The following is a 24,810-nucleotide window of genomic DNA, read 5'->3' as shown; positions in this document are numbered from 1 at the left end:
CGCCCCTGGGGAGGGGTGGGTGGGTGGGGATTCTAGGCCGGTGGCGGAGTCACTGTCGCTTGAGCCAGGCTGCAGAGCGGACGGACGCGCCTGGTGTCCCGGGGAGGGGCGCCATCGGGGGAGGAGAAAGAGGTGGAGGGTAAGAGGCGCCCTCTATGCCCGAGACCTCTTGAGGGGCTAGGGGACTGACAGGAGAGGGGATCCAAGTTTCTCCACCTGGGCTGCCAGAGGAGGCCAAGACCCTGGAGGGCCCGAGCCCACCGCACCGGGGGCCCCAGCACCGCCCTCAGGGGCCTAAAGCGACCATCTGGGAGACCACTGCAAGGTTTCCAGTTTCCTAGACAACAGGCCCGGGGTCACAGCAACAACCCTTCCAGCCACCTGCCTCAGCTGCCGCCTCAGGCACCAGTCCCAGCCCACGCACCTGCCCGGGTGACATGCCGGTGCTGTCCACCGCCCGGCCCTCGCGGGTGACCACGCTGAAGCGCACAGCCGTGGTCGTGGCTCTCACGGCCTATGGAGTCCACAAAATCTACCCTCTGGTGCGGCAGTGCCTGGCTCCAGCCAGGGGCCCTCAGGTGCCAAGGGGGGAGCCCACGCAGGAGGCTCCCGGGGCCACAGCAGCCAAAGCTGGCATGAACCGAGTCTTCCTGCAGCGACTCCTGTGGCTCCTGCGGCTGCTGTTCCCCCGGGTCCTGTGCAGGGAGACGGGGCTGCTGGCCCTGCACTCTGCTGCCCTGGTAAGCCGGACTTTCCTGTCGGTGTATGTGGCCCGCCTGGACGGAAGACTGGCCCGCTGCATCGTGCGCAAGGCCCCACGGGCGTTCAGCTGGCAGCTGCTGCAGTGGCTCCTCATCGCCCTCCCTGCCACCTTCATCAACAGTGCCATCCGCTACCTGGAGGGCCAGCTGGCCCTGTCTTTCCGCAGCCGGCTGGTGGCCCATGCCTACAGCCTCTACTTCTCCCAGCAGACCTACTACCGGGTCAGCAACATGGACGGGCGACTTCGCAACCCGGACCAGTCTCTGACAGAGGACGTGGTGGCCTTCGCGGCCTCTGTGGCCCACCTCTACTCCAACCTGACCAAGCCACTCCTGGACGTGGCCGTGACCTCCTACACCTTGCTTCGAGCGGCCCGCTCCCGCGGCGCGGGCACAGCCTGGCCCTCGGCCATTGCCGGCCTCGTGGTGTTCCTTACGGCCAACGTGCTGCGGGCCTTCTCGCCCAAGTTTGGGGAGCTGGTGGCAGAGGAGGCACGGCGGAAGGGAGAGCTGCGGTACATGCACTCTCGTGTGGTGGCCAACTCAGAGGAGATCGCCTTCTATGGGGGCCATGAGGTGGGGCAGTTCGGGGTGCTGCGCATGGGAGGCCCAGAGGCAGGCAGCTTAGAGCGGTGGGGAAAGCCCGGGGCTGGCCGGGGCTGGCGCTATAGGTTTGGGTAGGCCATGGGAAGGAGGGGACTGGGTGCGGGGAGTGGATGAGGCCTTTGGTGGCTGCGGACTTAGGTACAGAAATGAAGAAGCGGGGGGCGGGGGCGGGGTGCTGCCCTGGGCTGGCTGCCTGCATAGGCTGCAGGCACTTCTGCTTCCTCTCCCCGGCGGCCAGGTTGTCCTCAGCTTAGAGCTGCAGATCCTAGTGCTTTGACATGCTGGAGCTCCTGCTCCTTCCACTCCTGCAGCCAGCCAGGAGGAGACGCCTGCTGTCTGGGAGCCGGGACACTGGGATGTGAGCCTCTCCTGGGGCCCTAGGCCCTTTGAAGGCCGGCGTCCAGCAGGGCTGGCCGGCGCGGGGCAGCCAGGCATTATGGGTATGACTCAGCCCAAGCAGAGGTTAACGAGCAGCGCCCAGCTCGGCGGTGGCGGCGGCAGCAGCAGCGGCAGTGCTTGGGGTCAAGGCCGCCAGAGCCATGAGCCCGCGCCGGCTACCGACCAGTTCAGCCGCCTCCCCGCAGCCCCAGCTAGGGATGCTGGGTCCAGGCCGCCACTGCGGCGGAACACACTTCCTGCTGGCCCAGCAGCCGCCCTGCCCCAGTGTGGCCGCCCTTCCGCCTGGGTCCCAGGAGCTTAGCTGCCTGGTGGGCTGGGGCCAAGCCGAGGCCGCCCGGGATTGCATCGGGAAAGGTTACTCCAGGCCAGTGCTCCCTTTATCTCGCCTCAGCCCCTCCCTCGTGCCTGGAGTTGCAGCTGCCTCGGGCCCTGCTCTCTGCAACTCCGGTTTCAGTTCCCCGAGTGCTCCTGAGGGGAGGGCCGATGGCATGTGTCTCCTGAATGCCTCTCCCTGTGCTCCTGGCGCTGGTGGCCTTTTGCCCGGGCAATCTTGTCTCTGGCTGCATATCAGGCATACAAGCAGCCTTGTCCTTGATCGAAAAAAAAGGAAAAAAAAGCTTGTCCCTGGAGAGAAGGACAGCCAGGGCATGAGCCAGGTGCAGATGAGGAGAAAAAGCACCGGGCCTTCAGGATAGCCCCCCTCTCCCGTCCCCCTTTCTCCCTCGTGCCGGGCCACCACGCCCTGGCAGCCAGTCGTGGCCTGGGGTGAGGTGCTTGGCACGTTCCTTGCAGCTACATTGTCAGCCTGGGCTGGCACCGCTGCCAGCTTCCCAGCTGGATCACCGGGGTTCTCAGGGGAGGCGTGCACTCGCTACAGGAAAGCTGAGCTGGGGGGGGGGGGGAGTGGTGACAATGATGGCCAGTTCTTTGAAGGACTTGCTCTGGGCTAGCTTCAGGAAATAGCACATTCCTTCACCCATAGGGTTCGCTTGCCTGGGCGGGAGGGCGTCCATGGGCGTCCGCAGGCTGGCTGTGTAGGTCATGGCTGGAAAGCTACACTGACACTAGACAGTGTGGGGGGGCTGCTCCCCTCATGCGTGGATTGTGTGTCCTGGCAGTGCAGGCATGGGGCCCAGTGCGGTCCCGCTGGCTGACGTCCCTGTGAACACAGGCCTAGGCTCAGACCACCAGCGTACTGTTCTGGGCCTTTCAGAGCAGACGCTTGTTCAAGCGCGCACAATGCACACGGACAGACACATAGCCTTGTGCTTGCTTCACAACAAAGCAGGCCTTTAGAAGTCAGAGCATCCTTACAATGTGGCTCTTCCTGTCTTGACTGCTGCTGCCCCCTTCCCTGCAGAGGTCCCTTTCCTCTCCTGGCCCTGCCCCCTCCTGAGGGGGCAGGTGGCCGCCAGGGCAGGAAGGAAATCAGTAGAACAGGGCACGGGGGGCTGCCCACAGCTGAGGCAGCAGAGCCAAGCCGGGGAGCAGGCTCTCCTGGTTTCCGTGGGAAAATGCCTTGCAAGGTTCTCACGGAGAGGAACCGTGGGAAAATAGAGGCTGGTAGGGCCTAAGGAGGCGGAGAACTCCGGAACTGCGTTTTCCAAAACCAAGAGCACTGCCGTTTGCTCTGCTGTGCTGCTCTTTGCTTATTCAGGGGAGAATCGTGAGCACTGATGACCTTCTTGGGGGGGGGGGGGCGGTTGTGCCTGAGCGACAGAGGCAGGAGAAAATGGCCTGAGCAGAGGACTGCATGGTGACTGCCACGGGCTGGCAGTGGTCCCAGCTAGAGAGGTGGCACAAAGGGGATAGGAGCTGAGCTGCAGTGTCAGCCAGTCCCTGCCTAACCGTAGCCACCAGCTCTCGGCCGTGCCGGGACCATCAGATGCACGGTGCATGTGAGTGGCATTGGGAGCTCTCCCCTTTGCCCTCCCACCCCCACCCTGTGCCTGGGAGTTGCCACAAGGCCTCTGGATGCTTGTCACCCCTGCAGGTGGAGCTGGCGCTGCTGCAGCGCTCCTACCAAGACCTGGCCTCGCAGATCCACCTCATCCTGCTGGAGCGCCTGTGGTACGTCATGCTGGAGCAGTTCCTCATGAAATACGTGTGGAGCGCCTCGGGCCTGCTCATGGTGGCCGTCCCCATCATCACTGCTACTGGCTACTCGGAATCAGGTGAGAGCCGTACCGCAGGGTGCCCAGCCAGCCTGCCGGCCCCTTCTGCTGGGGACACCGAGACCCTGCCGCAGCCTCGAGCTTAGCAGAGGTCAGGCTGTCCTCATAGCTCCTTGGTGCCTTCTGCCCTGCACGCAGCTCACGCTCCTGGGGCCAACTCAGCCAAGCCCAGCACCGCACATGTGCCCTTCCTGCCTGTCCCTAGCCTTGGCCCAGCTTGGAGGTGGGAAGATGTGGGGAGTATGCTGTGTGAGCCCCTTCATCAGCCCAGCCTGGATTTTCCCACCCCTAAAACAGCTCTTGCAGATAGCAGAAGGTGGAAGGCGCAACCCCGAGTCCTTTCAGGGGAGTGGGAAGCCTGTTCTGCCTGTTGTTTTAGAAATGCTCCAGTTCTCTTTATTCCCTTTTTGTTCCTCTGCTCTATTTCCAGTGTGTTGTAGGTGCCCTTTCTAAGGATAACATGCATACTTACAAACAGTCTTGGGTTAATCAATAGCCCCCCTGTCCCTGGACCTTAGAACTCTGTAACTGGGAGACCTACCCCCCCATCCATGTCAGTATAGCCTAAAAGAAAACTGGGCTTCGTGTTGCTTTTTTTTTAAGATTTATTTATTTATTTATTTGAAAGGCAGTGTTACAGAGAGGAAGAGACAGAGAGAGTGAGGTCTTCCATCCGCTGGTTCACTGCCCAAATGGTCGCAACAGCTGGAGATGAGATGATCCAAAGCCAGGAGCCAGGAGCTTCTTCCGGGTCTCCCACGTGGGTGCAGGGGCCCAAGGACCTGGGCCATCTTCCACTGCTTTCCCAGGTCATAGCAGAGAGCTGGATCGGAAGAGCAGCCAGGACTAGAACCAGAGTCCATATGGGATGCCAATACTGTAGGCGGCGGCTTCACCCACAATGCCAGAGCACTGGCCCCTCACGCTGCTTTTATTCTTGGCTCTGCCTTTATCCTGTCAGTGCATATTTTAACTCACCCACATGTCTACTCATTGCTTCTCTCACCATCCTATTTTTTTTATTTTTTTAAAGATTTATTTTATTTGAAAGAGTTACACAGAGAGAGGAGAGGCAGAGAGAGAGAGAGAGAGAAAGAGAGGCCCTCCATCCACTAGTTCACTCCCCAGTTGGCCGCAACAGCCGGAGCTGCACCAATCCAAAGCCAGAAGCCAGGAGCTTCTTCTGGGTCTCCCATGTGGTACAGGGGCCCAAGGACTTGGGCCAACCTCCACTGCTTTCCCAGGCCATAGCAGAGAGCTAGATCGGAAGTGGAGCAGCCAGGGCTAAAACTGGTACCCATATGGGATGCCAGCACTTGAAGCCAGGGCATTAACCTACTGTGCCACAGCCAGGCCCACCATCCTGTTCTTAAAAAAAAAAAAAAGATTTATTTTGAAAGGCAGAGAGAGAGGGAGAGACAAAGAGAGATCTTCCATCGACTGGTTCACTCCCCTCCCCAAATAGTTGGGCCAAGGCAAAGCCAGAAGCTTTTTCTGGGTCTCTCACATGGGTGCAGGGGCCCAAACACTTGGGTCATCCTCCACTGCTTTCCCAGGTGCATTAGCAGGGAGCTGGATCAAAAGTGGAGTAACCAGGACTCCAACAGCACCCTTTTGGGAGGCTGGATTTGTAGGCAGCGGCTTCACTGGCTATGTCACACCGCCAGCCCCTCTCTATCATCCTAAAATCTCATTTATTTCTTTTTTAAAGAAAAAGATTTATTTATTTGAAAGGCAGAGCTACAGAGAGGCAGAGAGAGAGAGAGAGGGAGAGAGGGAGAGAGAGAGACAGAGAAGTCTTTCATCCGCTGGTTCACTCCCCAGTTGGCCGCAACAGCCAGAGATGTACTGATCCAAAGCCAGGAGCTTCTTCCGGGTCTCCCACATGGGTACAGGGGCCCAAGCACTTGGGCCATCTTCCACTGCCTTTCCAGGCCATAGCAGGGAGCTGGGTCGGAAGTGGAGCAGCCAGGACTCGAAGTGGCACCCATGTGGGATGCCACTGCAGACCGGGGCTTTAACTTGCTGCGCCACAGCGCCAGCGTCCTCATTTTTCTCTTCTGTGTTCAGTTACTTTCTTCCAGGTAGACATCTCTTTCAGCAAGGATTTCATCTTAGGAAATTCTCGATTGGTTGTCCAAAAATATCTATTTCATCATTATTTCTGGGCTAGAGTTTAGTTGGGTGTGCAAATCTAGGTGGACAGTTATTTTCTCCCAGTCCTTTTGACAATATGCATTGTCTTCTGGCTCTCTCTGGAGCTGTGAGTGTAGTGGTGCCCCCATTGTGACCTGCAGTATCTCTCTGGGTACTTTTGGAATTTTCTGTTTCTCTTCGCCGCTGTGCAGTGTTGCTACCATGTGCTTGGGTGTGGGCTTCTGTTTATCCGTCTTGAGACTTGTTCTATGTCCTTTGAACATGCGTGAATTCAGGCCTCTCCAGGCTAGAATATTTTCAGCCATTAGCTTATGAAATATCACCTGAGCCTCCTGTTCCTCTCTTCCAGAACCCCTGCTAGCCCTTTGCTAAGCTTCGGTTTTTCTCCATCGCCCCTTTCCATCTGTCCCGTCTGGCGCTACCTGTTCTGCGCCCTGAGAGAATTCCTCAGATCTCTTCCTGCTCACCAGGTCACCGGGTCAGCAGTTTTCCCTTCAGGCATGTCTGCTTTGAAGACTACATTTCAGCCATTGCTTCTGTAGGTACTGTTGGATTCCATTTCAAACAAAAGTCTGAAAGGGGAAATTTTCTTTTTCAAACAGAAATTTCACACCATTTTTGTAAGTCTCTTCTTTCTGTGTCTCTTCAAATAATCCTTTGATGCTGGATACCTGCTGTTTTTAAAGCTGTATTTATTTATTTGAAAGGCAGAGCAACACAGAGAATTCACCCATCCACTGGTTCACTCCCCAAATGGCTGCAACACCCGGGCTGTGCCGGGCCGAGCCAAAGCCGCGATCCCAGAACTGCATCTGGGTCTCCCACGTGGCTGGCTGGGGCCCAAGCACTTGAGCTCGCAACTACTTCCTTCCCAGGTACATTAACAGGAAGCTTGATGGGAAGCAGAGTAGCCAGGATGCAAACCCGCACTCTGATACGGGCCGTGAGCATCCTGAGCGGTGGCTTCACACGCTGCACTACAGCAGCCACTCCTGGGTACCTCATATTAGTCATGCGTATTCCCTAACCCTCTCGAGCAGTTTGGTTCTCAGGAGTTCTTGGGGACCTGATGCGCCTTTCTCCTCCATCTTTTCTCATGGGGAACCGGTTCCTTGTAGGCTCTGCAGCAGGACTTCCATGAGGATCTGTGTGGCCTCCATGGAGGGTGTAATTCCCTGGTGCCTGTTCACTTTGTTTGTGCCAAGCACTCCAGGGGTAATTAACCAGGTGCAGGCCCTGTTCATGTCTAGTTCTCAGCTTGTGCAGGGGGGAAGTGGTTCCTGAGCATGGAGGTAGTATTCATTTGAATTCCGGACACGTAATTAGATTTGTAGGTTGACCTTTTGTTCCATGCACCCAGAATCCCAGCTAAGAGAGCAAAGCTCCTGGTCCTCTGTCTGTCTCTGGGGGGAGGGGGTGTCTAAGCCAGCACCCTGATGTTCTTCCAGCACAGCTCTGCGTTAGAGGGGCCTCAAGTTTGTGCAGTTGGTGGTGGTCAGAGGGTCTTCAGTCATCGATGTGTTGCTACAGCCTGACTCATTTCACAAACAGAAGTCTCTCTACTTCTCTCCCTATTTGTGTTTTCACCTTGGGCTGCCATACCCTCGGCTGTCTGTGTCCCTCTCTGGGCGGCACCCCAAGAGGAAGACTGTGGTCTGGAGCATGCAATTACTTCCACCACATAGGCCCCCGTGTAAAGGGTGGTCTTGCTTCCGGCACAAGTGCCAAAGTCTACGGTTACAGAGCGTGCGGACCAACCCGCAGCTGCAGCCACTTTGTCCGTGGCTAGCCCTGGACACAGCACGGCCTGTCTAGTCCCCCTGAAGGCCAGAGACGTTTTGGAGCCTCTGCTGCGTGAGGCTTTGTAGGCGATTCAAAGAAATAGGAGCTTCTGTCCCCACCCTCATGGCCCTTACATCTGGTTATCTTTGCAAGATGGACAAAGCGCCCATCTCCCTTGCCCGGGCTATTTTCTGGCTTGCTGGCCTCCTTGTTATTCCCCCAAATACAAGGCATGCTCTGCCTCAGGGCCTTTGCATGTGCTGCTGGAGCTGCCAGGAATGCTCTTTCCTCTTCCGCCCCAGGCACAGTGCCTCCCCCTGACAGAGAGAGCTTGGCTCCCAGGCCCCTTCTAGGTGTGGCCTGCTGCCTTCCTGCCTTCCTGCCTGCCTTTTCCCTTTCTCTGCCTTACTGCCCTCCCAAGTGCCGACATCCTGCCTGTGTCACCGCTTCCTGTCTGTGTCACGTCTGTGTCTGGTTTCTCTATCTCTCCCCGACTTTAGACTGGAGAGCTGGATGAGGGCAAGGATTTTTGTCTGCTGAGGCTGCTGGGAGGAGGCAGGCAGGATTGACATCAGCCTTGTTCTGCTGGCCTGGGACGAGGGCGGGGCCTAGAGTTCCCACTCCAGCCCAGCAGCCTTTCCCTGTCACTTGGGAGGCCTTAGCTACCTGCCGACAGAGGACAGTTGGTTCTGTCTTCTGAAAGGTGAGGGTTTTGCCCAGATGCCCTGGGTATCCTGCAGACTCCTTGCTTTGTCCCTAGTTACCATCCAGCTCTCAAGGCATCCAAAGAGGATGACCAGTGTGCCCCTGTGCCTGTTGGGAAAAAAAGTCCGAGGACCTTGGACTTTCAGGAGCAAAGCCCCCTGTCTCCTTCCAGCCTGATTCATTGGCCAGGTTTCCCACACAGGGCCCCAGAAGGCACCACAAGGCACCCTGTCCATCCGTCCTGTCCCCTGTCTTCCCCCACACTATCTGCCTCCCTGCTGCTCTCCCCACCCTACTCTTGCCGTTAAGCCCTGAGGCCCTCACCCCAGGACCCCATTTGCCCCTGGATCATGAACCCGCTCTACTGCCACCCTTGGGCCTCAGTAGTGGGTGCTACTTGCCTACCCACATTCCAGAACAGTCAGAGTCAGCCTCCTCTTTGCTCTCCTCTGCCATTTCCAGGGAGATTCCTTGTGTTAAAATCTTGCTTCTCTGGGAAGTTCCAAGGATCAAGGGAGTCAAGGTCATTGACAGGGAAGGCTGATATACATGACCATGGGGGTCTAGACTTCAACAGCAAATCAGGTTAAGGAGCAGCTCCTGGAAGAGAAAACAGGATGACTGTGGCATGGAGGTCAAGGGCGTGACATCAAGGGAGGCACAGCCATGGAGGTCAGAAAATCCCCTTTCCAAAGGCAAACAGCTCTGGTGTCAGACGATGAAGTCCAGGGCGAGCCGGGAGGGCTGACCTCACTGGCACGTGACAGAGGGCACGGGTGTTCTAGGCAGAAGGAGCCAGTTGGTGCTTTTTCTGTTTTTGTTTCTGTTTTGTTTTAGTGTAGATTTTTACTTCAAGTGTAATGGAGAGCTGTGGGAACAGGGATGGAAGTTTTATTTGTTGGTTGGTTTTAAATGAACGGCTAACCATTGCATATGTGCCTACAGTGTACACTGTGATCATTTGATGCGCATGTACTGTGTATAGTGATCAAATCAGAGTAATTAGCATTTCCATCTCCTTAAACACTTATCATTTCTCTGTGTTGGGAGCTCTGTAAGTCCTCTCGTCTAGTTGTAATAGGAGCTATCTAATAAATCGTTCAGAACTCCCGGTGCCCTGTCGTGCTGGGCGGCACTGGGGCCTCCTCCTCCCTTTATCCGCCCCCAGCCTTCCTAGCCACTGCTGACCTCCAGGGCGCCAGCTCTTCTGAGTTCCACATATGGGCAAAATCATGGAGTACTTGTCTTTCTGTGCCTGCCTTACTTCACTTACCATAATGGCCTCGAGTTCTAGCCACATTGCCACAAATGACAGGATTCCATTCTTTTTTAGTGGCTCATTTTTCACATACCATGCACTCCAGCCTTTTATGCATGTGATTCAGCAGTTTTTTATGTATTCAGAGTTCTGCCGCCTTCTCCATCAAGTCCAAAACATTTTTATTGCCTAAAAGAAACCCCAGACCCATTAGCAGCTTCCCCCGATTCCTCCCCTGGCCAGCCCCTGACAACTATGGATTTCTTTTCTGTCGCCATGGGTGGGCCTGTCCTGCACATGTCGTATCAGTGGAATCATGTAACATGAGGTCTGTTCTGTCTGGCTTCTGCCCCCGAGCATGGTGGTTTCAAGGTTCATCCATATTTTAAGATGAATCATTTCTTTCCTTTTTATGGCTGAATAATATTCCATTCATCCATTGATGGATGTTTGGGTTGTTTGCCCCGTTCGGGCTACTGTGAACATCCCCATACAAGTTTCTGTGTAGACACACGTGTCTGCCTCTCCTGCATATACAGCTTGCTGTGGAATCCCTGGTTCCTGTGGTCCTAGCAGGTGTGAGGGAGTATCCTGTGGTTTTCATTTGCACTTCCCTAATGACGAATCATGCGGCACATCTTCCCATAAGCCAGGGCATTTACCTACCTTCTTTGGCCAAATGTCTATTCAGATGTTTTTCCCATTGTTGTTTTCATTTGGTTGCTTTATGTGTTTGTTTGGTAGAGAGAGAGAAGGAGAGAGAGCGCGCGCACTCGTATCCACTGGTTTACAAACCAGTAGCCAGGAACACAATCTACGTCTCCTATCACTGAGCCATCCCTGCTGCCCCAGGGTCTGCACTGGCAGAAGTGGAGTTGAAGCTGCAGCCTCGAATCAAATCCAGGCACTCTGATGTGGGACACAAGCATTTTAAGCAGAAGGCTAAACACCACTAGCTTGCCTGTTGTTTAGTGGGGTTGTTTGTTGTTAAGTTGTAAGCGTTCTTTACTTATTCTGAATAGTACAGCCTTATCACAGAGATGCTTTCCAAATATTTTCCCCTGGTCTGTGTGTTCCTTTTTTATGTTCTTGCTGGCTTCCTTTGGTACACAACGATGTTTAGTTCAGTGAGGATCAGTTGGTTCTTTTGCTCCTTGTGATTTCAGTGTCATAGTTCAGAAACCATTTCCATACCTAAGGTTATGAAGCATCACCCTGTTTTCTTCTGAGAGTTTTATTTCCTTTATGACTGACTGACTGATCTGAAAGGCAGGGCTATAGAGAGAGGGGGAGAGATCTTCCACCTGCTGGTCCAATCCTCAGATGCTTACGATGGCCTGGACTGGGCCAGGCTGAAGCCAGAAGCCTGGAACTCCAACCTGGTCTCCCACATGGGTGGCAGGGGCCCAAGTATTTGGGCCATCTTCCCCTGCCTTCCCAGGTACGTTAGCAAGAGCTGGATCGGAAGTGGAACAGCTGGGACGGAAACTGGCCCTCCAGTGTGGGCTTCTGGCATCGCTCTGCCACAAAACCAGCCCCTTTCTGAGAGTTTCACGATGTGAGCTCTTCCATGTTGGCCTGTAACCCACTCTGCATTAGTGTATAGTGTGAGGTAGGGGTCACTGTCTTGCAGGCTGTCCCAGCACTGTGTGACTTTCCACTGTCTCTGCCCCTCCCCTCTGCCTGCGTTGTGCTCCCCAGACTCCGAAGCTGTGAAGAAAGCAGCCTTGGAGAAGAAGGAGGAGGAGCTGGTGAGCGAGCGCACAGAGGCCTTCACCATTGCCCGCAACCTGCTCACAGCTGCTGCAGATGCCATCGAGCGGATCATGTCCTCATACAAGGAGGTACCTCGGGCCCAGCCCCCACACTGGCCGTGCCGTTCCCTGAGTAGGCAGGGGCTGAGCCATGCTCACCTTCCCTGCAGGTGACAGAGCTGGCTGGCTACACAGCCCGGGTTCACGAGATGTTCCAGGTATTTGAAGATGTTCAGCACTGTCGTTTCAAGAGGCCTGGGGAACCGGAAGATGCTCAGATCGGGGGTGGGACTGTGGCACGGTCTGGTGTTCGAGTGGACACACCCCTGAAGATCCGAGGTAAGGTTGTCCCCTCCATAAAGAGTGCTTTCTCTTGTCCTGGCTCCTCTTAGCCCCATTCTGCCTCTTGGGCCCCCCAGGACAGCAGGGCTGCCCAGCAGGGTCACTCAGGTCTTCTGCCCTGGCTGAACAGGGCCTCTGGGGAGGGCTTTCCATAGCCTTCCTTCCCAGAGTTGTCTGCCAGCATGGCAGCACTGGAGAGCAAAGGTAGACTCAGTGCTCCAGGTTCCTGGGGTTGCCAAGGCACAGTACCAGACGCTGGAGGGGGAGGGGCGCTGGTTAATTCCCAAAGGGAATTGGGGGTGGGTAAGCCAGTGCCCAGGGAGCAAGGGAGGACATCTGGGGGCTGTGCAGAATGCACTAGAAGCCACCGGAATACTGTGTCCTCCTTGTGCTCTCTCTACAGGCCAGGTGGTAGATGTGGAGCAGGGGATCATCTGTGAGAACATCCCCATCATCACGCCCACAGGAGAGGTGGTAGTGGCAAGCCTCAACATCAGGGTAGGTCCAATGGAGGAGGGGCACCTGGCCTGGAAGCGCTAGTGGGCCTGGGCTGAGTGGATGAGGCAGAGGTCCATCCTGGCTGCCTGGCCATCTGCATTTGCAAGCCTCAACCCTTGGCTTCTCGGTTGCCTGTGCTGGCAATAGCCATTGTCCCCAGATCTGCGTGGCAGGTAGGCCGAGGTCAGGGTCACACACCAGCGTGTCTCTGATTATTAGCACTAGGGCAATGGAGTCAGAGCTGATAAAAGGGATTAGCTATTACCAGGGCTGGCCAAGGGTCACCCAAGTGTTTCTGATCCAATCATCACCTGTCCCCCTACACCCTCCCGCCAAAAAGGCAAGATGTAGGGGCTCTGATTCTACTTGACTGACCTGAGCCCCTCTGCTGTGCGCCCTGAGAAGCCCCTGGTGCAGCCTAGCCCACTGGCAAGGCCACAGAAGGGAATCTCAGCTGTCCCTGGTCACCTGTGTCCCAGCCACAGTGCTATAGAGTAAGGGAAGACCATGGCAGGGGGAGGGGAGAAAGTGAGAGGGAGTTATTCCCTCCTTCTGGAAACCAGAGGTAAATTAGGGGAGCTCGTAGGGAGTCCGCACTCAGGAGGGAGCAGTGATGTATTGCAGAGGTCTCCACTTAGCTGTCCCAGGTATAGCAGGGGCCACAAGAAAGGCGGTCCACATACCTGGAGGGAGTGGAACCACAGGGACACAGGGGTGGGTAGCAAGGTGAGGGTGGGAGACAGGCCCAAGAGCAGGTTGGAAGCAGGACACACGACTTTACCCCAAGCACGGCTGTGATCCCCGTCATCCTGAGCAGTAGTCACTTGGCCAGTGGATCCATAGTGACTGAGTTAGTGTCCAGGGGCTGCGGGAACAACGGGCCAGAGACCCCACAGCCTTCCCAGCAGCTGGGGGTCCGGGAGCCAGGGGCGGCAGGGCGGGCCCCTTGGGGACTGCGAGGTGAACGTGCTCTGGGCCTCGCGGGCTCCCGGCGCTCCCGGCGCTCCCGGCCCTCGTGTTCCATGGCCTTCCTCCTGACGCACACGGCCGTCCAGAGCCCGCTTCTCCTGAGACACCAGTGCTGCTGGAGTCGGGGCCCACCTGGCTGCAGCATGACTGCGTGTCAGTGCCGCTCATCCCTCTGCCACAGCCCTGTTTCCTGGGAGCTAGGACTCTGACGTATGAGTTGGGGGTGAGGGATACAATCCAACCTGTGACACCACCCGAGGTAAGCCAGAGGCCACCGGCGGTGAGCACAACCTCAGATCTTGGCAGGAGCCCCGCACTGTGTTCAGTGTGCATCTCCCGGCTGTGGAAAAACGTGCGCTGAGACAGAGGAGGGCCCAGGCAGGAGTAGCAGGGGCGGTGGCAATCCGTGCCCTGCAGTGCCCTGACTCCATGCCTGCGCTCTCCCGACCCCTCACCCTGCTGCACAGGCACTAAATGGGGCCTATTAGGAAGGGACCATGGGCCCCTGCCCTCTGAGCCCTTCCTCCTACACACTGCCCCACTGCCATGGCCAGCATTTCCCGAACAGCGGGTGTTTGCGTAGCCCCGTGGGCGGCTGCTTGAGGCCCTTGATGCTGAGTCAGTGGTAGCTGTGGAGGCAAAGAGGGCCATGGGGAGAGCAGGGATAGGCAGCGGCGGCGGGGGGGGGGGGGGGTACCTGAAGTCTAGAAGGGGGGAGAAAGCGCCTCTGGCAGAGCAGTTCCTAAGGGGGCTGAGCCTGGCCGTGCACCAGGATTCCCAGTGAAGCGGAGGGGAATGGGCTCCACGGCCACACCCATTGACTTGGAGCACACCCACTCACTCCGCTGTAGCGAGATAGGCCCTCTCTCTCTAGTGCTGGCCAGGCGCTCTGCTCCCCCAGGCCCAGTAGTGCGCTACCAAGTGGTCCAGACTGGCTTACCTCGGGCCTCAGGGGAGGGAGCGAGCTGAGGCTGGGAAGGAGACCCCACGCTGGGTGCCAGGCCTGCATGCCCCCCCCCCCCCCCCGCAGGTGGAGGAAGGCATGCATCTGCTCATCACGGGCCCCAACGGCTGCGGCAAGAGCTCCTTGTTCCGGATCCTTGGTGGGCTGTGGCCCACCTACGGGGGTGTGCTCTACAAGCCCCCACCCCAGCGCATGTTCTACATCCCGCAGAGGTGAGGAGGCTGCCCGGGGGCCCAGTCCCTGTCTCTCCCTTGCCTCCTGCTGCCCGTGCACTGCAGGAAGCAAGAGTCACCCCTCAGGAGAGGACCCCCAGATGCTGACCCAGAGCCACAGACGGGCTGCTCAGTCTCCAGTGTGGCCCGTGCTTGCAGATGCATGTGCAGGGTGTACACACGCTGGGGGCAGGCTGTGCGCGGTGTGCACACGCTGGGGTGGCAGGCTGTGCGGGCTTGGTGGACACGCAGCTTTCCCACAGACCCTACATGTCCGTGGGCTCCTTGCGTGACCAAGTGATCTACCCTGACTCGGTGGAGGACATGCGCAGGAAGGGCTACTCGGAGCAGCACCTGGAAGCCATCCTGGACGTGGTGCACCTGCACCACATCCTGCAGCGGGAAGGAGGTAGGCAGGCAGCACACAAGTGACCCTCACCCTTTGTCCCAAGACTCGGACATCCCAGCCCCTGTCTTGTCTCTCCCTTGGCCCCGGGGCATGAAGATTATCTCTGCACCCAGGAGTCCAAAGTGCTAGGTGCTGCAAAGCTGCGACACAGGTGCCAGGCTCGGAGAGCCCCACCTATCCAGGAGGACCAAACACGTGGTCCCTGGGGGCATGAGTGCTTGGGCAGTGGCAAAGGGCATCCAGCAGACCACTCACCGCACTGGGGGACCTGGGACAGCCTCTCCTAGAGCGCAGGGGTCTCAGCTGAAAGCTGCCGCTCACCTGGGCTGGGAACAGCGGCAGCGGAGAGCGGCTCACGGAGGAGCACGTGCGACAGCGAGGAGCGTGAGCAGGCTCGGAAGCCCTGGGAAGGCTTGAGGCAGGGACCGGTCAGTTTTGCATTCCAGCAAGGTGCAGGGCGGCGGGTAGCTGGGGAAGAGGCAAGCGAAGGTGTGCGAGGCCTGGGAATGTGGGTGGGGAGGGCAGAGTCAGAGGGGCCTCTGAGAAGAGACTGGCAGGGGGAGGGACAGGCTGGGGGCAAGCAAAGGTGTCTGACGAAGAAGACTGTGCAGTGTCCATTGTTCTCTGGCGCCGTGGGTGTCCAGCTGCGGGGACACAATGGAGGGCGTGGAATTTGCTCGGAGAAATCGGAGCCGCAGGGTCTGGCTTCCTGCCCTGCTCGGGCGTGCGATTCCCCTGTAGAAGGGGAAGGGCCCAGCCCCTGCCTCTGCACAGTGTTCAGCAGCGTACCTCCTGCAGGGTAAGTCCGCGCAGGCCAGTGAGGAAGTCAGCGGCACGTGAGGCTGGGGCTGCGTGACAGGGCTCAGGCAGCTGCCGGCCTACACCCTCCCCACTCTGAAGCTTCATCCCCAGGGGCCCGCTGGCCTGCCCTGAGCGCTCGCTCCTGCTGCCCTGGGCGTGGGAGTGCCCCCCGCCGCCCGTCCTGCGTGGCAGGGGTGACATCACAACTTAGCAGGGTCACGTTCAGCGGCAGGGATGATTCTCAAGTTTCCCCTTCTGTGCCAGAAGTCCCCGGACAGGCTTTTCTGCTGTGTCCCGCTGCTGTGTGTCCTCCATCTCCAAGTGCCCTCACGGTGCAGGCGGGCCGCTACACATGCAATGCTTCTGTGCCGCCGACGCAGGCACATAGCCCCAGCTCACCACAAGGCGAGCTAGGAAGTGTGACGGTCGTTCTGGGCAGCCACAGGCTGGGAAGGCAGAGCAGACGAGGGAGAGGAGGCGCTGACTGCGATGCCCCACAGCTGAATCACCCGCCGAGCCCCGCCCTCTCTGCTGCCCGCTGAACCAAGTGGCAGCTGCTTCTCCATCGGGAGGGGCCTGCTAGGTCCCGTGAGAGTTTCCTGTGGCTGCCATGGCTTCAGCCACGTGGTGGATCATCTGCTGTCTCTGGAGGCCTGAGGCCTGAGGCCAAGGTTCCTCGTGTGGGCGGTGAGGGAAGAATGCATTCCAGGGCCTGTCCGTGGCTTGGCAGCCACCATCTTCTCTAGGGATCTGTGCACATTGGCTTCCCTGTACGTGTGTCTCCCAGCCCTCATGTCCCCTGTGTGTGATGATGACGCCAGTCACACTGGCTTAGGGCCTACCTTAATGACCTCACTTGAACTTGATCACCTCTGGCAAGCAACATGCCTCCAAATACGCTCAGTCTCTGGTACGAGGGGTTAGATCTCTAATACATCTTTTTGGGGGACCCAATTCTGGTCGCAGCTCTTTCGATCCTGAAAGGGTCCCAGACACACCAGGACACAGAGCTTCAGGATGCCCTATCTTTGCACTGAATGCGCTGCCCCAGCTCCCCAGGCCCCAGGCCCCGGGCCCTTGTTGAATCGAGTGGGGTCCCTTGCCCCTTGCCTAGGCTGGGAAGCGGTGTGTGACTGGAAGGACGTCCTCTCGGGAGGAGAGAAGCAGAGGATCGGCATGGCCCGCATGTTCTACCACAGGTGAACGCTGTGGGCTGGGGCCGGCAGTGAGACAAACGCGGGATCGCGGTTCCCTCTGCAGCTCTGGGGCTGGGGCTGGAGCTGGGTGGCAGGGGTCAGGCAGCTGACGGGCTGCACCCTCTCCCCACAACCCGGTCCTCACACCCAAGGCCCAAGTATGCGCTCTTGGATGAATGCACCAGCGCTGTAAGCATCGACGTGGAAGGCAAGATCTTCCAGGCGGCCAAGGACGCCGGCATCGCACTGCTGTCCATCACGCACCGGCCCTCCCTGTGGTAGGCACCTCTCCGGGCCTGCACCTGAGGGGATGGAGCGGCCCCTGCAGCTGGAGGCAGGCAGGGCTACTCCCTGGGAGAGAAGGGCCCCCTCACAGGGCCTCCAGCATCCTTGTCTCTCTCCTGGCTAGGAAGTACCACACACATCTGCTCCAGTTTGATGGGGAAGGAGGCTGGAAGTTTGAGAAGCTGGACTCGGCCGCCCGCTTGAGCCTGACCGAGGAGAAGCAGCGGCTGGAGCAGCAGCTGGCCGGCATCCCCAAGATGCAGCGACGCCTCCAGGAGCTGCGCCAGATCCTGGGCGAGGCCGTGACCCCAGGGCAGCTGGCGGCCCCCAGCCTCCCAGGCCCTGGTGTCCCCACCTGACGGAGGGCCTGACCACACAGCCCCGAGCCTGTCCCCAAGCTCTCGGATCACATGAAGGAAGCAGAAACACCCCCCACCCTCCCCCTCGCTCTCAGCCCGCCCCTGCATGCCTCTCCCATGGCCCCAGCCCCGTCTCCTGCCGCCCTTCCCTGAAGACCCCAGCCAGCCTGGATGCCCCTGCCACCAGCCCACATCCCTCATCCCTCGCCCCGGGGGCTGCTCCCCAATTACTGGGTCCTGTACTTTTCTCTGGAACAGGGCAGAGGCCTGGGGAGGCCCAGGCCTGAGCCCATTACCTCTTCAGTCCCTCGAAGACTCCATGGTCCATCCCTGTGGCCATCCCCCAGGGTGACCAACCAAGGCTGCTGTCCCACAGGACGCACTTCCTGCCACGGAAGCAAACAGATAGGAACCCTGGTCAGACAGAGCCCCTCGTCTGCACCCTCTCCTCCCCACCAGTGGCCCCAAGGAGCCCAGAGAAAGCTGCACAGCAGAGCCCGTCCCTCTGTCCCTCCAGCCTAATTTATTGGAGTCTCTGTTTGTAGCCATGTCAGTTGCCGGCGTGAGCACCTGCCAGCAAGGGAGGCGGCCACCGTGTTCCCTCCACGTTGCCCTGCCTCAGAGGCCCGTGGCGGCTCCTGTCGCCTGCCTACACTGCCAGCCGCCACTGGGGCCCTGCCAGAGTGAGGGCGTGTTCCCAGCTCAGTGCCAAAGAGGGGTCGGCAGGGGGCACCAGCCCTCGCTCCAAAGGGAGACCCCACCGCCGTGTGCCTTTCCCGGCCCTCCGCCCTCGGGCTGGGTGCTCCCTCGGTCCCCTCAGTAAAGACTTCTGTGGAAAATGCAGTGCTGCCTCCTAGCCTCAGTGTCCGCTTTGGGGAGAGAGGGAGGGGCAGAAAGGGTGAGTGTAAGGGAAGGAGGCAGCCTAAGCCTCCAGGCCGCTGTGGGGAGATGAATGAGGCCCTGAGCCTGAGCCCACAAGGCCACTTCCTAAGAACTATTGGCTGAGCCCAGTGCTGAGGGCAGGGGACCACTGCAGGCTCCCTGCCCCCCAGGCACCCTCTGACAGAAGCTGTGAAGCAAGGGTGGCTGGGGGGAGCCCCAGGAATGAGGCCAGCAGGCAAGGAGCTGGGAGCTGGCTAAGCTGAGACCCAGGCAGGATGCTCGTGCTTCTAGACCTTCTAGGAAGAGGGCACTGCTTGTGCCAGGCCCAGGGGTGAATCAGGAGCAGGATGCAGGGGAGGGAGGAGCTGGGCTGGCATGGGCACGGGCAGCTGAGGAGAGCCAGCCCTAGACAGCCAGGCACGGAGGTTCCATGGGCTCAGTGTGCCCCACCTCGCTTCATGCCCAAGAGAACTCAGAACAGCCATGCAAGCAAACACAGATACATGAATGCCCGTAGCAGCCCAAGCATCCAGTGACAGCTGAATGGACAGTGTGGGGCATGTCCATGGAACGGGCCATGAGTGAGCCCTGAAATAGCAGGGCTGCACCCTGAAGTCATGCTCGGTGACGTCACACATGCCATGCTGCATTCATGGTTACTGGTCTGGAGGGCGGGCGCAAAGGAAAAGAGACTGCTTAAAGGGTCCAGGGTTGCTTTCTGGGGAGATGCAAGCTACGGAGCTACGCAGGAGAGGTTGCCCAACACTGCGGATTTGTTGAACACTGCATGGGGTAGTTGAGAAGGAATTTCACCTCAAAAAATAAGTGAAAATAGCCCACATCTCCCAACTCTGCCACAGTCACGTTTCACCGAGAGTTTGAGAGGGAACACATCATATTCAACCCATGGCAGATGAATAGATGATAGATAGAAACAGAGATGGTAGAGAGAGCGATGGACGGATAGATGAAAATGAGTGAGAAGGCTGTGCCTGTGCGGTGTGCGTTATGGCAAAGCAGATTAAGCCACTGCTTGGGAAACCCACATTCCATTTCAGAGTGCCTGGTTTGAGTCCTGTCTGCTCCACACTTCAGATCCCACTTCCTGCTAATGTGCATGGCAGGCAGCAGAGGATGGCCCTGCCACCCACATAGCAAACCCAGATGGAGTTCCTGGCTCCTGGCTAGGCCAGGCCATGCTAAGGAATGAACCAGCAGACGGAAGGGGTGTGTGTGTGTGTGTGTGTGTGTGAGAGAGAGAGAGAGAGAGAGAGAGACTCTTCCTTTTGAATAAATAAATCTGTAACAAAAAGCCCTTGACAGACACTAGGTAGGGAAGGGAGAGGAGCCTGTGGCAGAGGAGGCAAGGTGAGGGGCCCTGGGCTTTGGCTTGGAGGGCTGGGGGCACCGGTGCCCTTGGCCAGGAGGGGCAGCCCCAGGGGAGGGCAGGTCTGAGGAGCAGGTGCAGCTGCCATGAGGCTGGTGTGCAGCGACAGCAGGGCAGGCAGAGCAGCAGCAGGCGTGGGACTCCCGGTATAGACAGCCTGGGGAAGAGGTGCTTGGGCTTCTGGTTGGGGGCCGAGAACAGTCTGTGCTTTATCGACATTGTGAAGTTAGGATTTGCTCCGGATCCCAGGGGAGGCAGAGAGAAGAGAATACTGGACAAAGTCAGCTTCAGGGGCAAAATCACAAGTATGATTAAAGAGGTCACTGCACAATGACCACTCATAATGGGGCCGTGGATGAGCATAAAAACAGAAGAAAAGGAGCAAAGGAAAAATGAATCAAGTAGTAGATTCTCCACACTACATCACTCCACCTCTCGCTGGACATGATAGTTCAACCCGACAGAATTAGTAAGAACATGGGAAAACGTGACCCAGCCTGACTGAACAAACATCCAAAAACCAGAGGGGACACATTCTTTCCAGATTCACTTCGAACATCTGCTAAAATGCCCCATGCCCCAGGCTGCAAAACGAGTCTCAACCAACAGTCAAAGCATTGCTGTCCTCAGACCCAATTCTCCAGCTGCAAGACAAGAAACTCAGAGCTTGTAAGAAGTCCTCCCATGTGTTTGCAAATTTAAATTAAGTAGTACACTTGCAGGTAATGAACTGGTCCAAGTATTACAATGAAAATGTAAAAGCGTTTAGAACTGAGCAACCGTGAAAACCCAGCCTAGGAAAGCTGCCGGGGAAGCTGATAGCCTTAAAAGGAGGAAGGCAGACAGCAGCAGAAAGGGCTCCGGACCGCAAGACGGCAGCAGGAAGGAACTCGCCAACACAGCCGAAACCACGACGACGGCAGAGCCTTCGCGGCGCAAGGTGCTGCTTTGAAAGCGGGCACACAGGCACGCCCCTGGCTAGAATGAAAGCAGAGAAAAACGCAAATAAACAACACCAGGAAGGAAAGCGGGGGTGTAACTACGGGGACATGGGGAGCGCCTCTAGGGGAAGCCCAGGAGCTTAAACATGGCTTTAGCCCTTATTGCTCCAGACGGCTCTGAAATGGGAGGGAGGGATTGCAACTGTGAAAAATGGAAGCTGGAAAACAAGCAGAGGATCAGACTTGCCCTTGGCTCTGGCTTTAGAGATCAGAGCCAACTGGTAAAGTGGTGGAAGGCACCAGGGGCCCTGTGAGGCCACCAGCCAAGGGGAGCAGCCTCAGGAGAGCCAGCCTGCTGGCACCTTGATCTTGGCCTTCCAGCCTGCTGAACTGTCAGACCAGGAATGGCCTGAAAGAAACAACCACGGGGCCGGTGATGTGGCGTAGCAGTAAAGCCGCTGCCTGCGACACAGCAGCATCCCATGGGGCACCGGTTCTAGTCCTAGCTGCTCTACTTCCAGGAATCTTTTAAATAAGTACAAATAATAATAATAATAATAACAATAATAAAAGAAGGAGTGACTGCAGACATCTTTGTCTCATTCCAGTTCCGGGAGGGGGAAGGTGGCAGTCATGGCCTGAGAGGCCCATGCAGGGAGGGACCAAGGCCTCTGAGCCGCAACCAGACGCAGCCTCAGCCCCTACCTGAGCTCCCGATCCACGGAAATTGGTGCCTCTCCTCCTGCGCAAGCTATGCTTAAAGGAAGACTGTTCTCGCTTTCCATTGTTGTACAAAACAGATGCTCAGTGAGTGCTCTTTGCATTTCATTTTTTTTTAAGATTTATTCATTTATTTTCAAAGCAGAGTGAGAGAGAGAGAGAGAGAGAGAGAGAGAGGTCTTCCATCCACTGGTTCACTCCCCAAATGGCTCCAATGGCTAGAGCTGGGTTGGTCTGAAGCCAGGAGCCAGGAGTTCTTCTGGATCCCCTATGTGGGTGCAGGGGCCCAAGGACTTGAGCCATCTTCTGCTGCTTTCCCAGGCACATCAGCAGGGAGCTGGATGGGAAGTGGAGAAGCCAAGACATGAACTGGCGCCCCTATGGGATGACAGAGTTGCAGGTGGTGAGTTAACCCGCTGAGCCACAATGCCAGCCCCTGCCATTCGGTTTTGATGGTAATGAACTCTGATGGCTTGTTTCTTCTGATGAATCCTCAAGCTCACAGACCAGAAATCCAACTCACTGACTTCCCTTCTTGTCCCCCCAGCAGAGCTTTGGGGTTCGTCTTCACCACATCCTTCATCGTCTGCCACCAGATTCTCAATGCCCATTAACGGAATGAAAGAACGACATCACCTAGGGCCTTCGCACACACTCACACACGGGCCTCCCTCTTCCCAGTGCTCTTTGCACCAGGACACACACGCTTCCCGCCAACGTATATGAAGCCAGTCTCGAAGTGGCCATTTCTTACCCTAGCACCAACTCCAGGGACTGGAACACACTGTCTCCGTGAATCAAGTTCACACATTCACCCCCATGTCTCAGGAAAAGAGATAAAAGCCAACCAATTTTACCTTTATATGTAATAATCACTTGCCAACATTGTGTTGGTGGCCTCAGTTATACACTAGCAAAAAGTGTATCAATTCTAGGGGCCCGGCGCTGTGGCACAGTGGGTTAATCCTCCTCCTGCAGTGCTGGCATCCCATATGGGTGCCAGTTGAGTCCCGGCTGCTCCACTTCCAATCCAGCTCTCTGCTATGGTCTGGGACAGCAGTAGAAGATGGCCCAAGTCCTTGGGCCCTTGCACCCATGTGGGAGACCTGGAAGAAGCTTCTGGCTTCAGATCAGCACAGCTCTGGCTGTTGTGGCCATCTGGGGAGTGAACCAGTGGATGGAAGACCTTTCTCTCTATCTCTGCATCTCTCTGTAACTCTACCTCTCAAATAAATAAATAAAATAGGTTTTTTTTAAAGTATAGAAATTCTGCAGTTCAAAACACATTTTTGGATACTTGGAGGGGGTAGCCAGCAGCAGAGAATTGGAGGCACCAGGGATGAACGCAGCAGGTTAAGCCCCACTAGGGACACCAGCATTGTTGAGTTCCGGCTGCTCCATTTCTGACCCAGCTCCCTGCTTATGTGCCTGGGAAAGCAGCAGAGGACAGCTCAAGTCTCTGCACCCCTGTACCCACACAAGAGACCCAGATGAAGCTCCCAGTTCCTGGCTTCAAAGTGGCCCAACCCCTGCCATTGTGGCCATTTGGGGAGTGAACCAGCAGACGAAAGAGCTCACAGATAGATGAAAATAAATAAATAAGCACTTAAAAGTGATAATAGTGAAACGACTTGGAGGCAGCAGTTTCCTCAGAAGGGGGGGGGGCGGCTCCCAGCACGTTCCCCCAGAGGCTTCCCCGGGGAGGTTGCAACCCAGCTGCTGCCACTGAGCCTGAAGGCAAAACCTCCCCGGGAGGGAGCAGCCTGGGGGCCTGTGTGAGCTGGGGCTCTCCCAGGGTGATCAGCCTTGGCTGACGGACAGAGTGTGGGCCACAGTGTTACCAGGGTTGAGAACAGTCACGGGGCAGGGGCAGGGGGAAGGAAGAGAGAGGACACAGACAGAAAGATGGCTGCAACTGCTAGGGCTGGGCCAGGCCGAAGCCAGGAGCCTGGAACTCCATCTGGGTCTCCCACGTGGCTGACAGGGGCCCAAGTACTTGGACCATCTTCTGCTACCTGCCCAGGCGCATTAACAGGAAACTAGATTGGAAATAGAGCAGCCAAGACTTGAACTGGCAGCTTAACCAGTGCCCCAACACCAGCCCCAGCCTCTGTACACCATTTTCTTTTTCAAGAAAAGAAAAGATTTATTTATTTGTGTGAAAGGCAGTTACAGAGAGGGAGAGGCACAAGTAGAGAGAGAGATCTTCCATCTCAAATGGCCACAGCAGCCAGGGCTAGGCCAAGCCAAAACCAGGAGCTGCTTCCAGGTCTTCTATCCGGGTGGCAGGGGTCCAAGGACTTGGGCCATCTTCCACTGCTTTCCCAGGCTGTTAGCTGGGAGTTGGATTGGAAATGGAGCAGCCAGGACCACAAGTGAAGCAGCTGAGACTCAAACTGGCACCCATATGGGATGCCGGCATCACAGGTGGCGGCTTTACCCGCTATACCACAACACAGCCCCTCCCCCCTCCCGGGCCCTGTTCTTAAATATGAATTTATTTATTTATTTGAAAGGCGGAGTGATGGGGGGTGGGAGAGGATAGAGAGACAGAGAGAGAGACAGAGAGACAAAGAGATCTTCCGTCTGCTGGTTTATTTTCCAAATGACCTCAATGGCCAGGGCTGGACTAGTCCTAACCCAGGAGACTGGAACTCCATCTGGGTTTCCCATGTGTGTGGCAGAGACCCAAGTACTTGGGCCATCTTGCTGCCTTCCCAGATAATATTAGCAGGAAACTAGAGCAGCCAGGACTTGAAGTGGCTTTCCGATATAGGATGCTGGCGTCGCAAGTGGCAGCTGAACTCGCTGCATCCCAACACCAGCCTGTGCCCTGCATATCTTGATCGCTGTTTGAGTATAGTTAACAACATTATATCATGTAGTTCAAGATCTCTAGAAGAGAGGATTCTAAATGTTCTCTTCACAACAGAGTGACAAATGTGTGAGATGACAGATAACCTACGATCTTGAGATGATCATGGCACAGTGTTTGAATGCACCCTCACATCACACTGTGCCTTTAAAGATGCCCACATCCTATTTCTCAATAAAACATAAGGGGTCCAACGCTGTGGCACAGCGGGTAAAGCCGCTGCCTGCTGTACCGGCATCCCATATGGGCACCAGTTCTAGACCCGGCTGCTCCTCTTCCGATCCAGCTCTCTGCTGTGGCCTGGGAAAGTAGTAGAAGATGGCCCAAGTCCTTGGGCCCCTGCACCCGCGTGGCAGCCCTGGAGGAAGCTCCTG

At 57.0% G+C, this 24,810-nt stretch overlaps 1 protein-coding gene across 2 annotated transcripts; it reads left to right on the top strand.

The window, feature by feature from the left end:
- Positions 1–53: 53 nt before the first annotated feature.
- Positions 54–18,468, top strand: ABCD1 (ATP binding cassette subfamily D member 1). Of its 2 annotated transcripts, XM_062183557.1 has the most exons (11): positions 54–1,337; positions 3,760–3,940; positions 11,544–11,686; positions 11,767–11,935; positions 12,342–12,436; positions 13,587–13,664; positions 14,436–14,581; positions 14,845–14,990; positions 16,906–16,990; positions 17,140–17,265; positions 17,397–18,468. In XM_062183557.1, exons 1-11 carry the CDS (start codon positions 438–440, stop codon positions 17,629–17,631), a joined length of 2,304 nt encoding a protein of 767 aa, XP_062039541.1. In that variant the 5' UTR covers positions 54–437; the 3' UTR covers positions 17,632–18,468. The 2 variants fall into 2 exon arrangements, with proteins under 2 accessions (XP_062039541.1, XP_062039542.1); XM_062183558.1 differs by lacking the exon at positions 13,587–13,664.
- The last annotated feature ends 6,342 nt before the right edge of the window (positions 18,469–24,810 follow it).

The sequence above is a fragment of the Lepus europaeus genome, chromosome X (assembly GCF_033115175.1).
Source record: "Lepus europaeus isolate LE1 chromosome X, mLepTim1.pri, whole genome shotgun sequence".
Taxonomy (NCBI): domain Eukaryota; kingdom Metazoa; phylum Chordata; class Mammalia; order Lagomorpha; family Leporidae; genus Lepus; species Lepus europaeus.
Note: the sequence above shows the minus strand (reverse complement) of the source record. Positions and strands in the feature narration are given on the sequence as shown.

Excerpts from the sequence above, each read along its gene's own strand:
- ABCD1 (XM_062183557.1), top strand. The coding sequence starts at position 438 with ATGCCGGTGCTGTCCACCGCCCGGCCCTCGCGGGTGACCACGCTGAAG. Across the intron at positions 14,991-16,905 it reads CATCCTGCAGCGGGAAGGAG|GCTGGGAAGCGGTGTGTGAC; the intron begins GTAGGCAGGCAG and ends CCCCTTGCCTAG. Across the intron at positions 17,266-17,396 it reads ACGCACCGGCCCTCCCTGTG|GAAGTACCACACACATCTGC; the intron begins GTAGGCACCTCT and ends TCTCCTGGCTAG.